This window comes from Panthera onca, chromosome E2 (assembly GCF_046562875.1).
Source record: "Panthera onca isolate mPanOnc1 chromosome E2, mPanOnc1 haplotype 2, whole genome shotgun sequence".
Taxonomy (NCBI): Eukaryota; Metazoa; Chordata; class Mammalia; order Carnivora; family Felidae; genus Panthera; species Panthera onca.
In genome coordinates, this window is record NC_138353.1 from 30990259 (window position 1) to 31011463 (window position 21205).

Genomic DNA, 21205 nt, shown 5'->3' on the forward strand with positions numbered 1-21205 from the left:
AAATCAGAGAAGTCAGGTTCTCTGATTCCTCGTTGTACATTTTCTTTCGCCACGCCGTGCCACGGAGATCTACGTTTACAGAAGCCATGCGATAATTCAGAATGCTAAAGGTACCTTCTATTGGGCATCTCTTGTTTCAGTAGGATAGCTTTTAAGATGTCTCTCTTTGCTTGGTTGTTTTCTTTATCCACGTAGATCACTATACCAAAAAAAAAAAAAAAATCCACAGGAGGAAGTCACTCAGGAATATGCCACATTAGTACCATTCTGTATTTGTATAAATAGCTGTTTTTCGAGACACAAGTCATGCCACCTCACTTGTATGCCTGGGAAAAGAAAGCGGCTCTGGAAACCAGAGTCAAATCCGAATAGTCATGTGATCTAATGTCATGTCACTGGCAGGTTTATGTGCACACTGTCAGAAAAGATACAAGCAACATCTAAGAGTGCCACATCGCTGTCACTGCCTGTTAATGGCACTAGCAGTCATGACAGTAAAAGCCAGCGGTCTTTATTGCTTTGTATTTGAGGGATTTACTGCATTTTCTTTCACCCAAGAAGCGAGTGATAATGATAATGTATGGCAGAGAGCTTGTCCTTTCTGACAGCCTCGGTAATTTAATCCTTCTCTCCTGCCACAACATGCAATAAAAGAGGCATCTAGCGTATTGGGTTGAGGAAATCCATAGGCTGACGCTTACTGGTGTTTGGGTAGGGGGTATGGGAGAGAAATGTGGAGGAAGGGAGAGAGGCTTTTTAGGGTAGGAAGTTTGTCTTTGGTTTTGAAAGGTGCATGTCGGCCTGCAGGGATGTGGCCAGACTTTACTTGGCTGAAATATGAGGGGAGATAGCTGATCTAAAGTCCCACCAGGAAGAAGGCAGTGAGCACTTGAACCTGTAAATAAGCGTCTGCAGTTTGGGAAAATGGCATCTCAGAGTGCGAACTCTCCAATTTTCAACCTGATTATTTTTTCTCAGCTCGGCAGCCTTTCAGCCATGCCTTAGCTTCTGAAGACATTTCTTTTTCACATGCCATTTTGGAGGTAAAGTCTCCCCTGTGACCAGCTCTCAATTTAGAGACTATCCTGATCAAAAGTACACAAAGGGTGAAAGATACCATGACAATTCCAAAGCCAGACTCCGCTGGGAAAGAACATATTTCATACTGAGAATGTTTCCCTGGACAATTTTAGTCCAATCTCAAAGTATGATGCTATCAGTTCATTTAGTCATTTGGCTCCGTTGACGTGCTGGGCACTGAGGCACACAGGGTGGGAGACACATAAGTGTCTGTGTAGGGGTGGGTTAAGGATTTAAGAGAAGTGAGAACCAAGGTCAAAGAGTGGCTCTTGGTTTACTGCTGTTTGCATAATGCAATATCAGTGAATGTGACTAATTATATAGGTTACGGAGATTTACGGGAATCAAAAAAGACAAAAGGTTCAGAGTATTTTGTGAGTCTAGTGCTTTGCTTACCAGTGCTAAAAAGGCTTGCTAATGGATAAGTACCACTAATGTTGGGAGACTGCACCTCATTTTGGCCACCAGTACACCAAGCCAAATGGGAACTTTTTTCCCCGAATGGGAATTTTTTGTTTTTGCTGTTAATCACCACCAATTCAAGAGACGGTTGAGCATATTTTTTTGACTTCAGAGTTCTAAAACTTAAAAGCCATAATGGTCTGCATAATTTGGGGGGTTTTTTGGTGATAATTTTTTGGATCATTTCCTCCCCCCCCCCCATTTTATTGAGATATAATTGACTTTTAACATTGTACTAATCTTGTGTATAACATAATGATATATGTATATATTGAGAAATGATTTCCACAATAAGTTTAATTAATATCCATTACCTCCCTGAGTCACACATTCTTTTTTAACTTCTGATAAGAACATGTAAGATTGACTCTTGTAACTTTCAAATACACGACAGAGTCTTGTTAACTATAGTGGTCTATGTTGTTTGAAGATAAGGGTTATCTCAGTGATTAAGAAAAACGAAAAGGAATGGGTTCAGACTCCAGCATCTAGCTAGTCTTTCAATTCAACCAGGCCAGTTCTGATAAATCTCAGTAGTTCGAAAAAAAATTTTTTTAATGTAGTACAATACACGTAACATGAAATTGATCATTTTAACCATTGTTGAGCATACGCTCAGTGGCATTAAGTCCATTCACACTACCATCCACCTCCAGAACGTTTTCATCATCCCAAACTGAATCTCTGTGCCAGTTAAATAGTAACTTGCCACCTCCCTCCTCCCCACTCCCTGGTAACCTCTATTCCACTTTCTGTCTCTATGAACTGGCCTGTTTTGGGTGCCTCTTACAAGTAGACCCATGCAATATTTGTCCTTTGGTATCTGGCTTATTTCACTTAGCATAAGTCTTTTTCAAGGTTCATCCATGGCATTTACCCAAATTTCATTCCTTTTTAAGACTAAATAATGTTGCACTGTGATATATAGATTTTCTTTACCCATTTGTCTGTTGATGGACATTTGAGTTATTTCCACCTTTTCACTATTGGGAATGATTCTGCTATGTATTCATCATAAATATTTGTCAGAGTCCTTGCTATCAATTCTTTTGGGTAGGTATCCAGAAGTTGAACTGCTGTACTACATGGCAATTTCTACATCTTAAAAACAAAACAAAACAAAACACCTTTACCATTGAAATTGGTGAAAAAATGGTATAGCAGGGATACCCCTGCTTCTGCTCCATCCAGTTGGCCAGCACACTGTATTTCCTATTCTCTCAATGATAAATACAGTGACAGCCATTATTTGTTGAGTGATGCTTATGTACTAGGTACTGCACTCAATACCTTTCTTATGTGTTAAGGACCATGCTGCCCCACATTTGACAGATGATTAAATAGACCCAGAGAAGTTAAGTAATTTGCTCAGGCTCACCTAGTTAGAAAGTGGCAGAACCCAGCAAAGTCTGCCTCCAGAGTCTGCCTTCTTAACCTCCACGCTATAACGTCCCCTTCTTCCATAGGAAGTCAAAGCTTTTCCTGCTGTTTAAGCTGCAACCATGTCATTAGCACAGACTGCAGTGTGAGAGAGGATTCCGTACCTGTATCACGGGAGGCCATCTCATTCTCCTTGAACTCTCTCAGGAAAGGATATTGCTTAGGTTCAGCTGCTCCAGGGGCCTTCACTCTCTTGGGGTAAACAGCTTTTACAATTCCTTTTCGAAAAAACTCAAGCTCTTTACCGATAAGCTTAGTTCTCTGAAGGTTTACCAAATGCGAAGTCCAGCTCTTGTGCTTGCACGAACAAGGCCTAGAAGGTGGGCGTCTTAATCTAGCCCAGAGGTTCTTTGCCTTTTAATGTATGCCAGCATCCCCTGGAGGGCTGGTTAAAATGCACATTAATGAGCTCACCCTGAGTTTCTAATTCAGCAGGTCTGGGTTAGGGCCTGAGAATTTTTCTCTTCCCAGCTGCTGCTGCTGCTGATTGGGATGTCCCACACAGAGAACCACGGCTGCAGCTCATCCCTTTGCCAATGAACACTTCTGTGTTGAACACGCGGGACATCGGAACACTGTGGCCACCTCTAGGTCATGGTCCTAAGGACATCCATGTGGTGTTATGGAACCAGATGGTTAAAAAAAAAATCTACAGTTTCAAAACTTCAAACGTGTCTTTTAAAAAGCAATTCTGGGGTGCCTGGGTGGCTCAGTCGGTTAAGCGTCTGACTCTTGATTTTGGCTCAGGTCATGATCTCATGGGTCGTGAGTCTGAGCCCTGAGTTGGGCTCTGTGCCCAAGTGTGGAGCCTGCTTGGGATTCTCTCTCTCCCCCTTTCTCTACTCCTCCGCTGGTGCTCTCTCTCTCTCTCACTCAAAATAAAGTAAAAAAATAAAATAAGCAATTCTGGTGATTTGAAAAATATCAGAACTCTCTAAAAATTAAGCTATTTTTGCCTTTAATTCTCATTAGAAATCACATTTGTTTAAGACTTGCTAGATTTTCACATGAACTTATTGAAAGCATATGTCTCAAAAAGGTTCCAAATAGTAGTCTAAATATCTAAGCTGATCTTGAATTGTCTACCATTAAAAACTTATTCCTCACTTATGCAGGTTGGAAAGATCTTTATATTCTTATCAGTGTCATTGGCAGAAGAAATGCAGATGGCTTAATTACAAAGGGCTGATAACCTTGAATCTCAGAAAACTTTTTGTGTTGGCGTGTTATTCCCCTAATCCTCATCTTTGCCAAATTTCTCTTCCTATTAGTGACAGAATGTAAAGTCCGCATCATTTTCATCTTCTGAATTAAACTTTAAGTGTTCTAAAACATAGGCTGTTCAATGCTCACAGACTAAGGGCCCAGATCTGTAGAAGTCTCATAAAAACTTTGGACGATTTCATTAATCTTTTTTCTTCCCACTGTCAATTCCCTAGAAGGCTTTATTCAGCCCAGACAACATTCTTCAGACCTACCATCAATCTTATTTTTTCCAAACTATTTTCCTGCTTTGTCAGCATTCTCTGAGCAAAATTTTCAGGCCCAACAAAATACAAATGTTTTCTTCTTGCTACAAATGTTTAGCAAGTGAATTCAACCTTGATTCCCCACCCGCTCCCGCCAGCATTAGGAACCCTAAGAAGATCTATTTTTTGTGTAAGTGAACCTGGTATTAACACCTCTTAATCAAGACCGAATTGGGCTATAATCATGCGGATCACTAGACTAAACCTCTCATTTTATGTACCCAACTTAGGCCTCAGGATACAAATCCCTTTTGAAAAGATTCAAGCCATTATATAGGGTAAAAATCATTGTGAGGTTCAGTCCACCTCTCAACTGGTATGGCGTTCAAACAGAAGACAGCATGTACTAATTGTCCTTTAGATTTTCCATCTGAATTAAACAGTTTGGAAATAAAATTACTTTCATTAACATTTAATATGATTTGGGAGATGTAAGGCTGCATTATATTGACCTTTTACTTCAAGTCGCAAGTGAATGGCAAATCATTACAATAATTAGATGAGATAGTTACTTATTAACCAAGGATCCAAGGAGATTCTGCAATGAAGGTGACACAAATATAATAATTTAAAAATAAACACTTTCAGTAGGTCATAATTGAGTGAAAAATAAAATAAAGCCTTCTACAAGGTTAATTTTCATGACTTCTCAGAATTTGCTGACGACCTAAGACTACAGTTTTTCAGATATAGTAGATTAAAAAAAAAACAGCATTATTTTGCTTGGAAGCACAAAGTACGGTCCTCTCCCCTCCCACCACGAAGGGATTTAAATATCCTTAAAATTTGTTTCAATCAACTTTGCAAATACTACATAGTTGAATCTCAATAGGTAGGAAGAGAAGCTGAAGAAAGATACAGTAAACACTTCTACTGAGTTCATTTCTAATAAATTATTGGTTCTCTTGTTGCTTTTGGAGGACTGATTTTTCATTAGAAACATAAGCAGCTCTTAAAATACCAATTAGATAGTAGGTGTATCTTGCAGTAAAAGGAAAAAATATACCTGAACCAATGCCAACCAACCAATGAAAACCCCGCAAAGCCCTAGGTTACTATGTGGGAACGATACAAAATTCAGGACACTTGAGGATGTGTTAACAGGTTGCATCCCCAGAATGATTTGCATTGCTTCTTAAGCAAATAAAAACAATCTGTTCTGCAGCAGGCCAAATTTCTCCATGTACAATGTCTAAAAAGCAATTTTGTTGTCAGTCCAACCAAACATTCTACTGCTGACCTTTAAGAAGAATAACACAAAAGCCAGAAGAGTTTGTCTCTTTTCTTGGGGGTATTTCCATTATAATTAGTTGTCTAAACAGTTCTCTCATTACTAATAATATTTGGTGTGTTTTACTTTTCTGACACTTTGCAGGTAAAATATCTCTAAGGAAGTTTGAGAAAATATTTTTGGAAATGTTTCTGTTATATCAAGTCAACGAAAGGAAGGAGGAATCAGATTCTTGTCCTGACTATATTATTTGCTTCCTAAGTGATTTCTCAACCTCTCTGTCATTATAGAATTATAGAATTTGAGCTGGAAGAGATCTAAGAGGGTGCCTTATTCAATAGATAAGAAAAAAGGATCCCCTGAAATTTAAATAGCTTGCCCAAGTTCACGTAACTAGTAAGAACTGTGGATCCAGGGAAGACTAGAACAGACCTTGGGATGCTCATGGTTACTGTCTCAAGCAATGACCACATTTCTAAAAATAGGTGTGTGCACATGCGTACACACACATAGAAGTAACCACGGCCATCTGTATTTTTACCGCATGACCAGTAGCTGATATACATACGATCAACAGCATTATTACACATGTTGATTAAAATACAATTTATGAAACTGGGGAGTAAAAATATTAGTGTTCAATTAGCATAAGATGGCCTGTTTTTGCTAAAGATAATGCAACACTCCATCTTTATGGTTTGTTTAAATATAGGGCTTTAGAACTTCATAAGCAGTTTTATCATAGGGTCATGTCAGCTTGATATGATATTTTTACTCCTCATTAATTATATACTGATATATACGATTCTCTAAAACATCTTAAAGTCGGCTGATCTAAGAATTTACAGGGTACCAGGCGGGTCTGACTTAGATGGCAACCAGCTGATAGGTAAAGCCCTAAAAGAGACAACCTGACTGCAGCTTTCAATGCATGTGTGGACTAAAACATGAAAACGTATTCTAAGAATTTAGGTCACTCAATTAAAATCCTGAACATATAGACACTGGGAGACAGGTGTATATATATATATATATATATTGTAAAAACATCTGTGTGAGGACATTGATCAGAAAAGTAGAAAAAATTAGGCCACGGAATTGTTTGGATCATGATTAAAAAGATAGTAGTTTTTTTATTCCCCTCGAAACATTATACGTTTTGATTCAATGGTAGACCCACGTGTGACATTTTTCTTTTGATTCTGTGATATAGCGGGAACACCTAGAGAGGTTGTTTTCCTACCATTTTTGTTTTCTCTTAACTTTAGCGTTACTTCAAATTGAATTCTTAATCCTGATGCTACCGACCTGACTTGTATTAATCTATTCTGATGAGACTTCCATGACTTTGTGTGAACATTAGAGAATCATACTTTGTCCTTGTTCCTACAGCTACCTTCACCGTAAGACAAAAACAAAAGTCTGTATTATAAATGAACCATACATACCATTGCTATAGTTATAGTAGACCCACTGCCCACTCTTGGGTTTTGGAAGTGACACAGGTGTCTCTTCAGCAGGAAGACTGTAGAATCTGCATTCAACGAACAGCCGTTGGATAGTGTCATCTTCAGTTACTCGAGAATCATTAAGACTTAGAGCTATGATCTCAATCCGAATTTTTTCTGATGGCTGTTTCAAGAGCAGAAACAAAAAACAACAAAGAAACATAAAACAAATGAGCAGAAACCCATTTCCTCTTTTTCACTATCAATTTTAAATAAAACATGAAGGCCAATGGGTTTCTTTTTTGGAACACATTGTACACGACTGTGTAGTTACACATGATAGATTATTCACGACAGAGAGAGAGAGAATGAGATTCTAATGCCCCAGGGTTTGAAGTTAACGGTGTCATGGCAATAGTCTCCTGATTTACATTTGAGGCTATAAATACCCCACTAGGAGTCTATCAGGGCCGAAGATTATGAGATCTTCATCTCCGATTGCTTTCAGAATGACAAGTATCACTTGGCCTTGTTTCAAACTATGTAATGAAGTACATGTTTATCACTGCTTTTATTTAATCTATTGTACCTGAGAAAGTTTCAGTTATTTAGAGATCAAAGCCTGTTGAATACTTCATAGCGATTATGCTAGTATACGTTGCTATATGAATCCATATTAACTAGAGCAGAAACTATAGTCCATTTTCTTATATATTCTGCCACAACATATTTCATTCAATAAGTAATGTTTTCAAACGAGAAAAACAAACTGTCTACCTAATTTAACACAGGTCTCCTTGTGATTTATTTTTTTTACCTCATTTTTACAGACTTAATAATTACAAATAACAGTTTTACTGGGTAATTTTCATTTCAATCCTTACTTAATACATTTTGGTGTCACAGACATTATTATACAAGCCATATATATTTCCTTGAGTGATGACTTAAAACAAACAACAGTCTATGACTTAAAAATTAGATCACACCAAGGTAACTCCTCCCTTAGAACTGTAAAATTTTTTACAATTTTAAATTTAAACTTCATTCCCTTTTACTAAACCCCTCTTTACTAAATTCAGAAGCACGCTAGAAAATCCTGAAACCAGGACCTGTCTATATGGCCAACTTTTTAGGAACTCATTGTCAAACATAAATCAGTTGTGCAAATTCACCATAGTGACTACTTAGATGTTTCAAAGCATATAATATAATTAATCAAACTGAAAAACATAACTATCCTATTGTAAAAATATCCCCATAAAGAACAATTTCTATTGCTGTCAAACCCCCTCAATATTTGATGAAGTAATTTTGCCCCATTCTTTCAAAAGACATTTTCTTTTATTATGTATTCTAAGACACTTTAACTAAAAACCCAAATCTGAATATTTCAATAAGGTTATTTTATTATTCAGTAGATTCATGGAAATTTTACTAGGATGACAGAGAAAATTCCACACCATTCTGTCTCCACTAATACAGGTACAAGGCTGCAGCTGGCAATATTACTAGGATTAGCATAGTATGATGAAATATTTAAAGGAAAATTTTTTCTAAAACCTAATAAATCAAATGACTGCCAAATGTCATTAAAGTGATGGTCTTTGACTTGAATATGCTTTTCATATTCAAATTTGAAAAGAAAGAGATGGAAGCCTGGAAAGGTTACTCGGTTTCAACTAATAACCTCGAGCCCTCTCCGTTCACGTGCATAAAAAATGAAGTTGGCTCTATTGTCTAACCTCACTTCAGAAAAGCCCTTCTCTGCTTGCTGAAGACTAACATGGGAAAGAAAATATTTTAAGTGATATTATTTTTTCCTTAAAATGCATCGTGGTTGTCAGAATACCACATGCGCACACACATTTTATAATTCTGGTTCAAATGGAGCACCGTGCATAATTAAGTCTTTTTACATGCCTTGTAATTTGAAAAACTCAGAATTGTTATAACAATAACATCTTATAAAATATTCCTGCCTCGGCACAAAAGAATTAAAGGAAAATAGCCACCGAGAGGCAAAATGGTTACCTCTACGTTGTGCAGAGAAGAATTTAAAGTTGTTTAGCACAGAACCCAATGAAGAGACAAATGAACTTATAAACAGCAGGGGAATCAAATTTATTTAACCGGTTATTTTATTAATAATATATTAAGTGTACAATCCCCATATAAAAACTTGCATTACTGTAAGGACAAATTTAAGTTATCAAATAAGACTATATACAAAAATAGAATTCTAAATGAAAGTAGATTACAGCCAAAGAAACAAGCAAAAACATCAATACCAAACAAACCAAAAGAAAACCCATCATATTCAAATAAATTTAAAAGAGCTTTAAAATTCCTTACATGGCATCATCTCCTTTCTGGTCCAGTTTTTTATAGTTATTCCCCCTTGAGCCTCATTACCTCTATCCCATGTCCCTTAAATTTTCTAATATTATGTATAGAAGTTATTAGTTACCATTTCTTTGTTTTTTTTTTTTTTTAATATGTATTTATTTTTGGGATAGCGCAAGCGGGGGAGGGGCAGAAAGAGGGGGACAGAGGATCTGAAGCGGGCTGTGCGTTGACAGGCTGACAGGAGCGAGCCCGATGTGGGGCTCAAACTTACGAATGGTGAGATTTGAATAACTTGAGCCGAAGTCAGACACTCAACCAACTGAGCCACCCAGGTGCCCCTTTTGTCTTTTTAAAAAATGTTTACTTATTTTGAGAGAGAGAGAGGAGACAGCAAGTGGGGGAGAGGCAAAGAGGGAGGGAGAGAAAGAGTCCCAAGCAGGCTCCATGCTGTCAGTGTGGAGCCTGATGCGCGGCTCGATTCCTTGAACCGTGAGATAGTGTGACCTGAGCCGAAATCAAGAGTTGGGTGCTTAACAGATTGAGCCAGCCAGGCGCCCCATCTTTGTTCTTTTTATGCTACATAAATCAACTTAAAATAAATTAGAAGACGGATAAGTTCCAAATAGTATATATCCAGGGAAGCATGCTCTGTCTGAATAAAGAATTTTCTAAACATTATACCTTTTGGCTACTGGGGCTAGCCAATTTATTTTTCAACATTGGAACAATTCTGGTTGTGTTTTTGCCTCTGTGAATCAAAAGTTCAACTAGATCGTAAATAAAGATTTTGAAGATTAATAAGTATATCAGCTGTCTGATGGTTCAGTCAGACAACTTCGTGTCAGAAATGAACTCATACCCTCTCCCCTGATCCCATTCATCCTCCGATATTTCCCATCTCAGGTGACATCACCAGCCACCTGGCCACCCTACAGCCAGGAGACCTCGGAGCCACGGTTGCCATTTTCATTTTTCATACCCACCACATCCTGGAGATCACCCATCCCTATTCATTCCACTTCCTGAACACAATGATTCATCAGATTATTGAAAGCTTGTGTTTCAACATTGTATCAGCTATTGGGGATAAAAAGACAAAACAGGATGTGGCTTCTCTTTTCATTTTTATCTCTAGAGAAATTTGTTTAGGTTCTCATCTGATCTGGGGGAAGGACCCACTCAACAGCTGCCTAGTGTTAGCATGCAGTTTGATGGAGTAACAAGGGAGAAATGAGAAGAAATCATGAAAGAGAGCTGGTCGGCAAAACTGGACGCAGATGGACGGTACCAGCCTATAAACTCAGGGATGCAGGGACTCGAGCTACCCTGCTTATGACATCACTGCTGTTGGCATGCAGCACGCACTCAGAAACGAAGGGATCTACTCTCACGGCTAGAAGAGAGGCGAGGCACTCCTGCCCCTAATCCCTGGTCTGGAGTCTCAGCTGCTCTTCTTGTGGCTGAATTCTCTCCCTAAAAACAAATCAGGTATCACCCTTTCTGCTTGAAAGCCTGTTAACTTACACTCTAGCCATTTTCTGGGACCAGTGGTGTGCTGTTTATATAGCTCAGGTTTTTTGTATCTGAAATCTTCTCCACCAGACAAAATTCTACTTATTTTATGTCCTGGGCCACACATGCTGTCCTTTTAGGATAGCATTTCTACTCTCCAAGGGTGAGCTGGTTCCTCCTCTGGGTCCTTACTACACTTTCTAGTCACGTTATACTTAATGGATTTTTTTTTTTTTTTTTGCCTATCTGCTTCTCTGTAGACTGTGAGCTCCTGGAGGCCAGAGCCTTGTCTTATTAATCTTCTGCTATTTAACATCCTATCTGGCACATAGTAGGCTCTCAATAAATACTTAAAGATATGGAGTCAAGGGAGGCTGAATATTTTTTATATATTCAGAATATCTTTTGTATATTGCCAGTAAAAGGTGTAGCTGCATTTTTTTTTTTTTTTTAGGTTTTCTTTTTTAACAAATATTTGTCTCCCGTGTTTTGGTAAGTTGGTTATTACTAACTGTTGAAAAATATATAGAAATCTTGCTGTTTAAGGTTTCAGTTAAATAAGAGTATTTCAAAGACAGGTCAATATTGTGGAACTGAGATGGGAGGTTACTATTTTTTGAACTTTTCCGATTTTTCATAATAAAACAATGAAAAGTTCCACTAGGAGACTTGCAAGGGATAACCATACACTGATTCAAACAAGTCTTTGCAGTCAGATGCATCATAATGTCTGTTTAGGATCTCTAGAACAAGACAATTGTACTTCTGTAGGGTATTGGTAGCCTTCACATGTAGTAAGTTGGCCACATGGTATAGGCTTTAGGCTTTTCCTGTCTTCTATTCTGTATGTGTGAACGTTTGTTACTAAGTATGATGTTACTTTTGTCTTGTTCACCAAGTGCCCTATTTACATCTCTAGTTAGCAAGATGTTGATGTTAGCATATAAAAAAAAAGCATTTAAAAGTCGACTGTGGTGAACAGAAGTAACAGAAGTCACTCAAGTAAGAACTTATTTTTACTTGCCTGTATAGATGGACACACCATACTGTGTGATTGAATGATCTAGAAATGTGATGACAGCTTGTATTACTCGCAGAGAAAAAAAGTTAAAAGTTCTCATGATTTTGGCTCAATTCCACCATTGCTTCCTGACTGATGCTAATTCACTTTTTAGGCCATATTTTTCTACAGTATTTACTTAAGCTTTTATTGGCATGCTTAAATTTTTTATGTTTTACTTCAGAGGATCATGCTGAATTCTTCCTCTGGTTTCAAGCATCAGAGCAGTCACATTGGAGTTGAATTGTTAGGCTTCTAAAAACTAATTATACTTGACAGTCCTTAAACATCGTATCCCTTAACTGAGGATGGCCTATGATAAAAGTTTTCAACTTGGTTTAGTCCATTAGATTTAACTCTAACTCTGGTGAGATTACATGTGAGTTTTATTTCATTCTAAATTTCTACAGTGAATGAGCATTTCCGTAACTTTAAAAATGATAAAGTATAGAAAATAATTTGGCATATTCAAGTACTCAACGTCTAAAACAGATGTTACCATTTTGCTGTATCTGATTCAAACTTTTTTTGTTATTACTGTTGAAGAAATGAAACATTTCAGTTAGATACAGGTAAAGCCCCTACCTCCTAGTTCCTTTCTTTCCTTTCTCATCCCCCCATAGGTAACCACTATTCTTAAGTTGGCATGTATCACTCCCAAACACGCTTTTATATTTTCTACAACATAGGTATATATCCATAAACGACACAGAGTATTGTTCTGTTTTTAGGCTTTATATCAGTGGTATCAGCCTCTATTAATCATTTTGCAACTTGTGTTTTTTTTCACTGAATGCTATATATTTTTAGATTTATTCACGTTTATAATTAAAGTCCAATTCCTATATATTAACTGTTATATAGAATTCCATTTATATTGCATATATAATCTATAGTCCACTTATTTCTTTACTGATGAACAATCCAGGTGTCCACAGTTTTTTGCTATTACAAACAATGTTGCATTCCTTTATGTTTTCTTGTGTATGTGAATGATTCTCTTAGAAGAATTGCTAAGGGATAGATGTGAGAAATTCAAATTACTCCCCAAATGGTTACATGAATTTACATGGGTATTACATTTATCACCATAAAAATGTGTTACATACGTATGTGTGTATGTGTGTAAATAAATATAAACAAAGCCTACCTATAGGAGTAGGCAGAACTTGGTACTATATAGCAAACTGATAAGATATAAAATGGACATGGAAGGTTATAATCTATGTCTATGCCCTTTAAGAGAAAAATTTTAATTGGGGTGAGTTCTAAAAAAAGCTCACCATTGGTATTGACAGAGCCATAGGTAAACAGGGTAGGAATGCACACTGATTAAAAGTGATTCTTACAACTTCCTTCTTCAGGCTGGGGGTGGGCAGAGTCATCTCAAAAAAAAAAAAGTCCTCCCAGGGGAGCCTGGGGGGCTCAGTCAGTTAAGCAACCAACTCTTGGTTTCGGCTCAGGTCACGATCTCACAGTTTGTGAGTCTGAGCCCCACATTGGGCTCTGCACTGATAGTGTGGAGTCTACTTGGGATTTTCTCTCTCCCTCCCTCTCTGCCCCTGCTTGTGCTCTCTCTCTCTCTCTCTCTCTGAAAATAAATAAATAAACTTAAAAAAAAAAAGTCCTCTCAACTCACACTAGGCTCTAAAACTTCCCCTTATTAGGAATCATATCCATTCTTCATACATGTTTTGATGGAAAATATTTGGTTTCTTAAAAGCTCTTTGGGAGAAAGAAGAGTAAAGAGAAACTCAAACTGTCAAGACAATAATGTTTTTAACAAACAAAAGCAAAAAAAACCCCCAGCTTTCATCAGTGGCAGTAACTTATCTTTTCTCATGTGTTCTGTGAAAGACCCATATTAAACAATTAATGTAAATACCGAAACTTCAGTGATGGAGATCAAAATGGTGCTAGAGTTAAGAGGGCTTATTTTTAGAATACTGTCATGGTCTCCCTTATACACCATGAAAATTACTGCATCTATAATGGTCAGCAAATTACAGAAGCTTGTTACCACATGTTCTAAATCAATGGTTGGAATATTTTTTCCTGTCCTAATACACCTGAGGGATATGACACATTTCCATCATTAACTGTGGCTTACTATGGCAATAATGTGAAGGAAGGAGAGAATTTTAAAAATTACCCTCAATTTCAGGTGATTTTGATATGGTATTCCACTTTCACCATCATTGAAAACAGATGTTATAGTACAGTGGTTCTCAATTTTGGCTGCACATTAGTATCACCCGGGGAGCTTTAAACAAAATTCGGATTTAGCTGATCCGGATGGAGCCAGGCCCTGGCATTTAAAAATGCTCTCTAGGTGATCTGAGTGTGCAGTCATGGTGAGAAGTACCACTTTTCCCTAAAGTTGTTCTTAAACTCTTAGCATGCCCCAGAATGACCTGAAAGGCTCAATAACACACGGATTGCTGGGCCTCCGTCTCTGAATTTCTCATTCATGAGGTGTGGGGTGGGGCCCAAGAATTTGCATCCTCACAGTTTCTGAGGTGACGCTGACGCTGCTGGTCTGGGGACCACATTTTGAGAATCACTGCTCTGAACCAAGAAAGATTCAACGTATATTTTTGTTGTCCCTTTCTAAGATATTTACAAAAAAGCTTCTATGATATTCATATGAAACTGTTCTCTAGTTATTATTTAACATTTTAGTACAGACTTAGCTTACAAATTATTTCCTTTCTAGAAGGAGTCTATACTCATCATTAAACATAATCCAACAACAGGGGCACCAGGTTAAACGCCTGACTCTTGATTTCGGCTCAGGTCATGATCATGGTTTGTGGGTTCGAGCCCACGTTGGCTCCGTGCTGATGGTGTGCGGGCCCGCTTGGGATTCTCTTTTTCCCTTTCTCTCTGCCTCTCCCCTGCTCACTCTCTCTCTTTCTCAAAATAAATAAATATACTTAAAAAAAATAAGCCAACAATATCAATCCCAAAAGTAAAATATAAAAGTTCCTTGTTTTCGGCAATTTTTTGCCAAAGGGGTTGGCAATTACTTTTTGTATAATTTTTGCACCACAGGCCATATGGTCTCTGTTGCAAACACTCAACTCTGCTCTTCTAGAGTGAAAGCAGTATAGACAATAGGTAAATGATGGGTGTAGCTGTGTTTCAGTGAAACTTTATTTACAAAAACAGGTAGAGAGAGGGCTGGGATTGACACATTGGCCATAGTTTGCTGACCCCTGCCCTGATCATGTCCCAGAGATACTCACTGCTAATGGTGTTTGGACTATATATTTCTAGACATTTTCTTTGTTTACATAAACCTAAATGTTGTGTCTGTATGCTCATATAAAAATGTGTACGTATGTGTATATAAATATTCCTCTTTCTTGGCTTCTTTGTAATGGAATTTTCAGTGAGGTGTAATTTCTTCACCATTGGTTTGGCAAAGGTGTGATGTGAGGAAGCAGGAATTTTTAGACGTTGTTATTGTAACCAGAAATGTTTGCATTAGCAAAAACTGAAAGAAACCTGAGGCTCCATGGGACACTCAACCAACTGAGACACCTAGATGCCCTCACCTAAAGGTCCTTCAAAAGGGGCTTATTTAAATAAATATGGTATGGCTATGCATTGCAGTGTTATGCATCTGTTAAAAGAAATGGGAATATACTACTATGGAAAGATGTCCATAGTATATTAGTAAGAGATAATTAAGTTGCAAAACATAAAAAATAGTTTTGGAAGACTCTACCAGCAGAGTAATTCAACATTTCTGGTTTCACCTAAAATATATTTTGAAACGTATTCTATCTAGCTGAAGCGTCCATATGTAAAACAGCGGGAGGGGCTTATTTTACACATTGACAGGATATCATGTTTGATTCTGAAATCATTTAATAAGTTTTTTAAAGTTTACTCATGTATTTTGAGCACGGGTGCGTGTGCGGGGAAAGGGCAGACAGAGAAGGAGAGAGAGAGAGAATCCCAAGCAGGCTCCAAACTATCAGCTCAGAGCCCGACTCAGGCCTTGAGCCCGTGAACCATGAGATCATGACCTGAGCTGCAACCAAGAGTCAGACATTTAACTGACTAAGCCACCCAGGTGCCCCGACTTAATACTTTCTATTTTTATTCATTTTTAATTTTTTTTAACGTTTGAGACAGAGAGACATACACACACAAGCAGTGAGATCATCACCTGAGCCGAAGTTGGATGCTTAACCTAATGAGCCACCCAGGTGCCCCCTGATTTAATACTTTTTAATACATGAATTCTAAAAGTAGTGAGTTGCTTTATGCATTTTGCCTTTCAAATCTTTAAAGCATATTTTGCTGAACATCATTATTGCAGTCACCTGGGAATGCCAGCTCATATTGTTCAAGAGGACCTGGTTTCCAGGTGGAATTGCAATTTCGCCCAATTGAATATGGCAGTTTTTACAAAACTGCCATTAGTAGAAACAGAGAAAGAGAACGATGTAAATACGCAATGCACAGAAGAGTCCGTTGCTCTTTCAGAGTGTGACTTCCCATTCTTACCTGTGGGCGCACTTTAAGAAATCTGTGAATTGATGGCCATACATTTCGTAGTGAAAATGGAAAGCTGCATTGCTTAAAAGATAAAACTAGAAACACTCTGAAAGGAGGATTGTTAATTCTTTTTTTTAGTGTCATGGCAGATGCAAATTTTTGGTTTTGATGTCTATTTTAAGGACCTAAAACAAGGCTTTTAATCAATGTATTATACATCAAATTGATACTGTTAACTTCTGATTATTCAAATTAATAAAATATTCATAGAGAAATGTCCAAAGTTTTACATTTCTCAGACTCCCCCCACCCCACTTAATTATCATGCCTAGAAGCTTTTTAGTAAAAGAATCAGTCGTCAGGCTGACGGAATCTGACAGGCCAGCAAGGCCCAATTACACTGGTGCTCTGTGGCCCTTTGATGTCCTGGAAACGAAGAGCGATAGGGGCAAATTGGGTAGCACATTATGTTAATGACTTGATTTAATCCAGCCACTAAACTTTATGTAGCCTGTTAAAAAAGATGCTAACACTAATTATGCCACTTTGGAAAGAAAAGGAGGGGACAAGCATTTCACTCTGACAAAGTGAAGCTCATAAATGTTGTAAATGAAATGAAACAAAATGAAGTAATCTATGATTAATTATACATCACAGACATAAAGAAAAGAGGAAGAACCAAGTAATATGTCTAAGTCCTGGGAAATCTGTTAGATTCCTTTTAAGGATCAACATTTCTAAGAAATAACTGTGAGCTGAGAGATTCTGAAACACGCAAGGAGGAAACTGGGTGATCTTCAAGTGCTTATACAGTGTAGCAGGTAATTCAGATTCACAGTGTAATTGGCATAAATGATACTTATCTAGGATACTACTTTAGTCTCAATTCTGTGACATGAGAGGGTAGAGGCAATTGGTTAAAAAAATCTCATCAAATGGGGGGAACAAGAGTAGGGTTCTCTAATTACTTTTTAATTAGTCTCTGTGCCTCTCTTCTTTTAAAATTGAATTCAAGAGTGTAAACTCCCTAAGAGCAAGAGGATTATTTCTCTTATTCACTGCTATATTCTCATGGCCTAGAACAAAACTTGGAATGCAGCAAATACTCCCCAAATATCTGTTTAATGAGTGAGTGATCTTCCCCCTCCCTTAAAAGCCCTTATTGGCCGCTCACAGAACTTTAGGATAGACTTCAGCCTCCTTCGATGATACACGAGAGGCCTCAACGCTGAGGACATGTCTACCTTTTCAGCATATTCTCCCGGGGCCCTGTAGGTGTGCCATAGATGTAGTCCATCCTAAAACCATTCTGAATTTCCAGAACAAGTTATGCTCCACATTCTAATTTTTATGCTATCATTCCTCTGTCCTGAAATGACCCCTTTATGGCTCTCACTAACTCCTCATCACCCTCAACACTTGGCTCAAGCTTCACTGACTTTTGGAAGTCATCCTTGATGAGGGTCCCTCATGCTGTTGGGTACCTGCTTGAATGCTCCTATAGCAGCACCCTGTGCATTCTGTTCCCTAGCTCCGACCACCTTACGTTGTGACTGTGTTTCCTTGCAGACTGTGACTTCTTTGAGGCCAGGGATTGCTTCTTTTCTGACACAGAGTAGATGCTAAGGAATATAGGAGTGTTGTGATAATTAAAGGACATGTTACGCAGGATGTGCTGAGGTCAGAAGCACCATTCAAGTCGTCCTTTCCTTCTGATGAAAGCCATGTGTCACTGTCCTGAAAGTGCTACCTGAAGCAGTTCTTAAGGAAGATGTACAGGAAGAAATGTCTGATTCCAACATGCACGCTTACTGTGCTCGGTGTAATGAGAATACATTCTTCATAAAATGATGTGATAGTTCATTTTATCTGTCAACTTGACTGGACCACCAGCTATTCAGACATAGGTCAAACATTGCCTTAGGTGTGTCCTTGGAGTGTTTCTGGATAAGATTAACATCTGAGGTGGTAGACGGAGTAAAGCAGACTGCCCTCTCTAATGTGGGTGGGGCCTCCTCTAATCAATTGAAGACCTAAACAGAACAAAAAGGAGAACAAAGAGAGAACTCCTCTTGCCTGTTGGCCTTCACATGCAACATTGGTCTTTTCCTGACTTTGAATGTGATAATGGAACACACTGACTCTTGTTGGGTCTCTGCCTGCCTGCTCTCCAGCTCGAATTTGTACCACTGGCACTCCAACTTTTACGGTCTTCAGACCCAGACTGGAGCTACACCATTGCATTTCCTGGGTCTTTGCCTTGCTGAATGCAGATCCTGGGACTTCTCAGTCCCCACAGTCACGTGGCTCAATTCTTTATAATAAATCTTTCTATATGTAGACATTTATACATATATATCCTATTGGTTCTATTTCCCTGGAAAACCCTAATACAAATGGCTATCCACACAAGGGGCCCATTTTCCCTTTAATTCCCATTATCACAATTTTCTAATAGACAGCATAGAATTTCTATTCATCAGTTTGATAAACAATTTCAGGTTTGATAAAGCAAAAAAGCTAAATTTAATTGAACTAAATGCTTTATCAAAAATGTCCAGGAAACCATACTCAAGATTTCTTCCTTGATTTATTGATTTTGAAGAAAAAAGACTCCATATATCAGGATGCATGGGTCAGGTGGTATTATAATTAATAACAATGGTAATAAAACTTTGGACAGATGAACTATTCTGTTTGCATTTGGGTTTGTTCTGCAAAGAGGTTAAGCTGAGAATTTTAAGAGTTGAAAGAAGTATTCCAATTCTTACCCAAAAAGTAGAAATTCTAAAAAAAGGTGTACAATTAATCATTTCAGGAAAATTAATGTAGATGAACAGAAAAAGCTAGAGCCTTTTTACGTTACTTACACTTACTTTATAAAAATGCCCCCCCCCCCCCCGTAAAATAAAAAATGCCCTGCTAAGTGGTATACTTCCCATGTAAATTAAAGTACAATTTTCTTTTCAAAATTTGAATTTACATACTACTTTTCATCAATGTGCTACAAAACACGTAAACACTATACAGGATCTAACAGGGTTTAATTTTTTGGCAGAAATGAAATAACTTTAATAGTTTATCAGTGGACATATTTAGATATGAATAGTGTATGAATTCACATTTGCAAGCTATTATAGTTTTGAATGCAATATCACATTTTGAATTCTTAAAGTTGAGATGTGATTTAACATACCTTTGTACAATGGTTCTGAAAAGGAGTCAGGGAAGTCAACTGGTTTTATCAATTAACTTTTAAAGCTACTATTGTTAGGTATTGTTAACATGTAAGCCAAACTAACTCTAGAAGTTATCACCCATCACATTATGAAACTACATATAAATTTATTTTGTACTAGATGATTGTATGGGTAAGATTGTGAAAATACATTAGCATTTTCCCAGAAATATTTTTGCCCAAAGATTTTCATACATGAAGACTGATACACTACGAATGAAAACAACTTTATTTCACAATTTTCTAGCTGGCATCAAGTTACTGACCTGTTTGATATTCTCGGAGACAGGACCAGGAATAATACACTCATCACTGTCAGACGCTGATCTCTCTTCCTCATCTGTTAAAAAATAAAACTCAATAGTTTAAGTCTATTAAAGCAATTATACCTTGTAAAATGGACAGAAATAAGCATATGTCATAAGGACAACCTTAAAAGAACAATATGATAATTATGTCTAGACCTTTTTTAACAGCAAAGATATTTACTTTTACATTTTATTTCATTTATTTTAAAGGTTTATTTATTTATTTTGAGAGAGAGAGAGAGAGAGAGCAAGGCAAGGGAGGGGCAGAGGGAGAGGGAGAGAGAGAGAATCTCAAGCAGACTCTGTGCTCTCCACGCAGAGACTGACATGGGGCTTGATCTCATGAGCTGTCAGATCACAACCTGAGCCGCAATCAAGAGTAAGACACTTAACCGACTGAGTCACCTAGGCGCCCCTAAATTATATTTCAGGAAAGAGAGAAAAAAAAAAAACGACTGAAAATTCCAAGTTCAGTTTTAGTAGAAACAAAGATAATAAAAATATAGCTTGTGAAATTGAAAAAATAATCTTTAAAAAGATTTTTTAAAATATTTGTTTATTTTTGAGAGACAGAGAGACAGAGCATGAGCGGGAGAGGGGCAGACAGAGAGGGAGACACAGAATCCGAAGCAGGCTCTAGGCTCCAAGCTGTCAGCCCAGAGCCCGACGTGGGGCTCGAACTCACGAGCCGTGAGATCATCACCTGAGACGAAGTCAGACGCTCAACTGACTGGGCCACCCAGGTGCCCCTAAAAATAATCTTTTTAAAGAGAACAGGGTAATAGGTGTTTTCTAACAGCCTAACCAATTATACTGTGCAAAAAATCAAGTTAGTATTTAAAAGCATCTTTAAATTTTTTTGCAGTCTTATTGTGGCACAATTGACATACAATAAACTGCACATATTTAAAATGTAAAATTTGATATTTTGACATATACATAATTCTGTGAAATCATCACCACAATTAAGATCGTGAATATATCCATCACTCCATAAGTTTCCTCGTGCCCCCGATAATCTACTCCTATTTTGCAT

The 21205-nt window shown here is 37.7% G+C and overlaps 1 protein-coding gene across 8 annotated transcripts in view; it reads right to left on the reverse strand.

Annotated features, from left to right (window-relative positions):
* RPGRIP1L (RPGRIP1 like) overlaps positions 1–21205 on the reverse strand; it is a 95325-nt gene that overhangs the window by 12100 nt on the left and 62020 nt on the right. For all 8 annotated transcript variants that reach the window (XM_078438719.2, XM_081791540.1, XM_060650758.3 and 5 more), the window contains 3 exons: positions 20128–20201; positions 7191–7374; positions 115–199 (listed from right to left, as the gene is read on the reverse strand). In XM_078438719.2, the coding sequence (XP_078294845.2) occupies positions 115–199; positions 7191–7374; positions 20128–20201 (343 nt within the window). The remainder of the gene's footprint in view (positions 1–114; positions 200–7190; positions 7375–20127; positions 20202–21205) is intronic.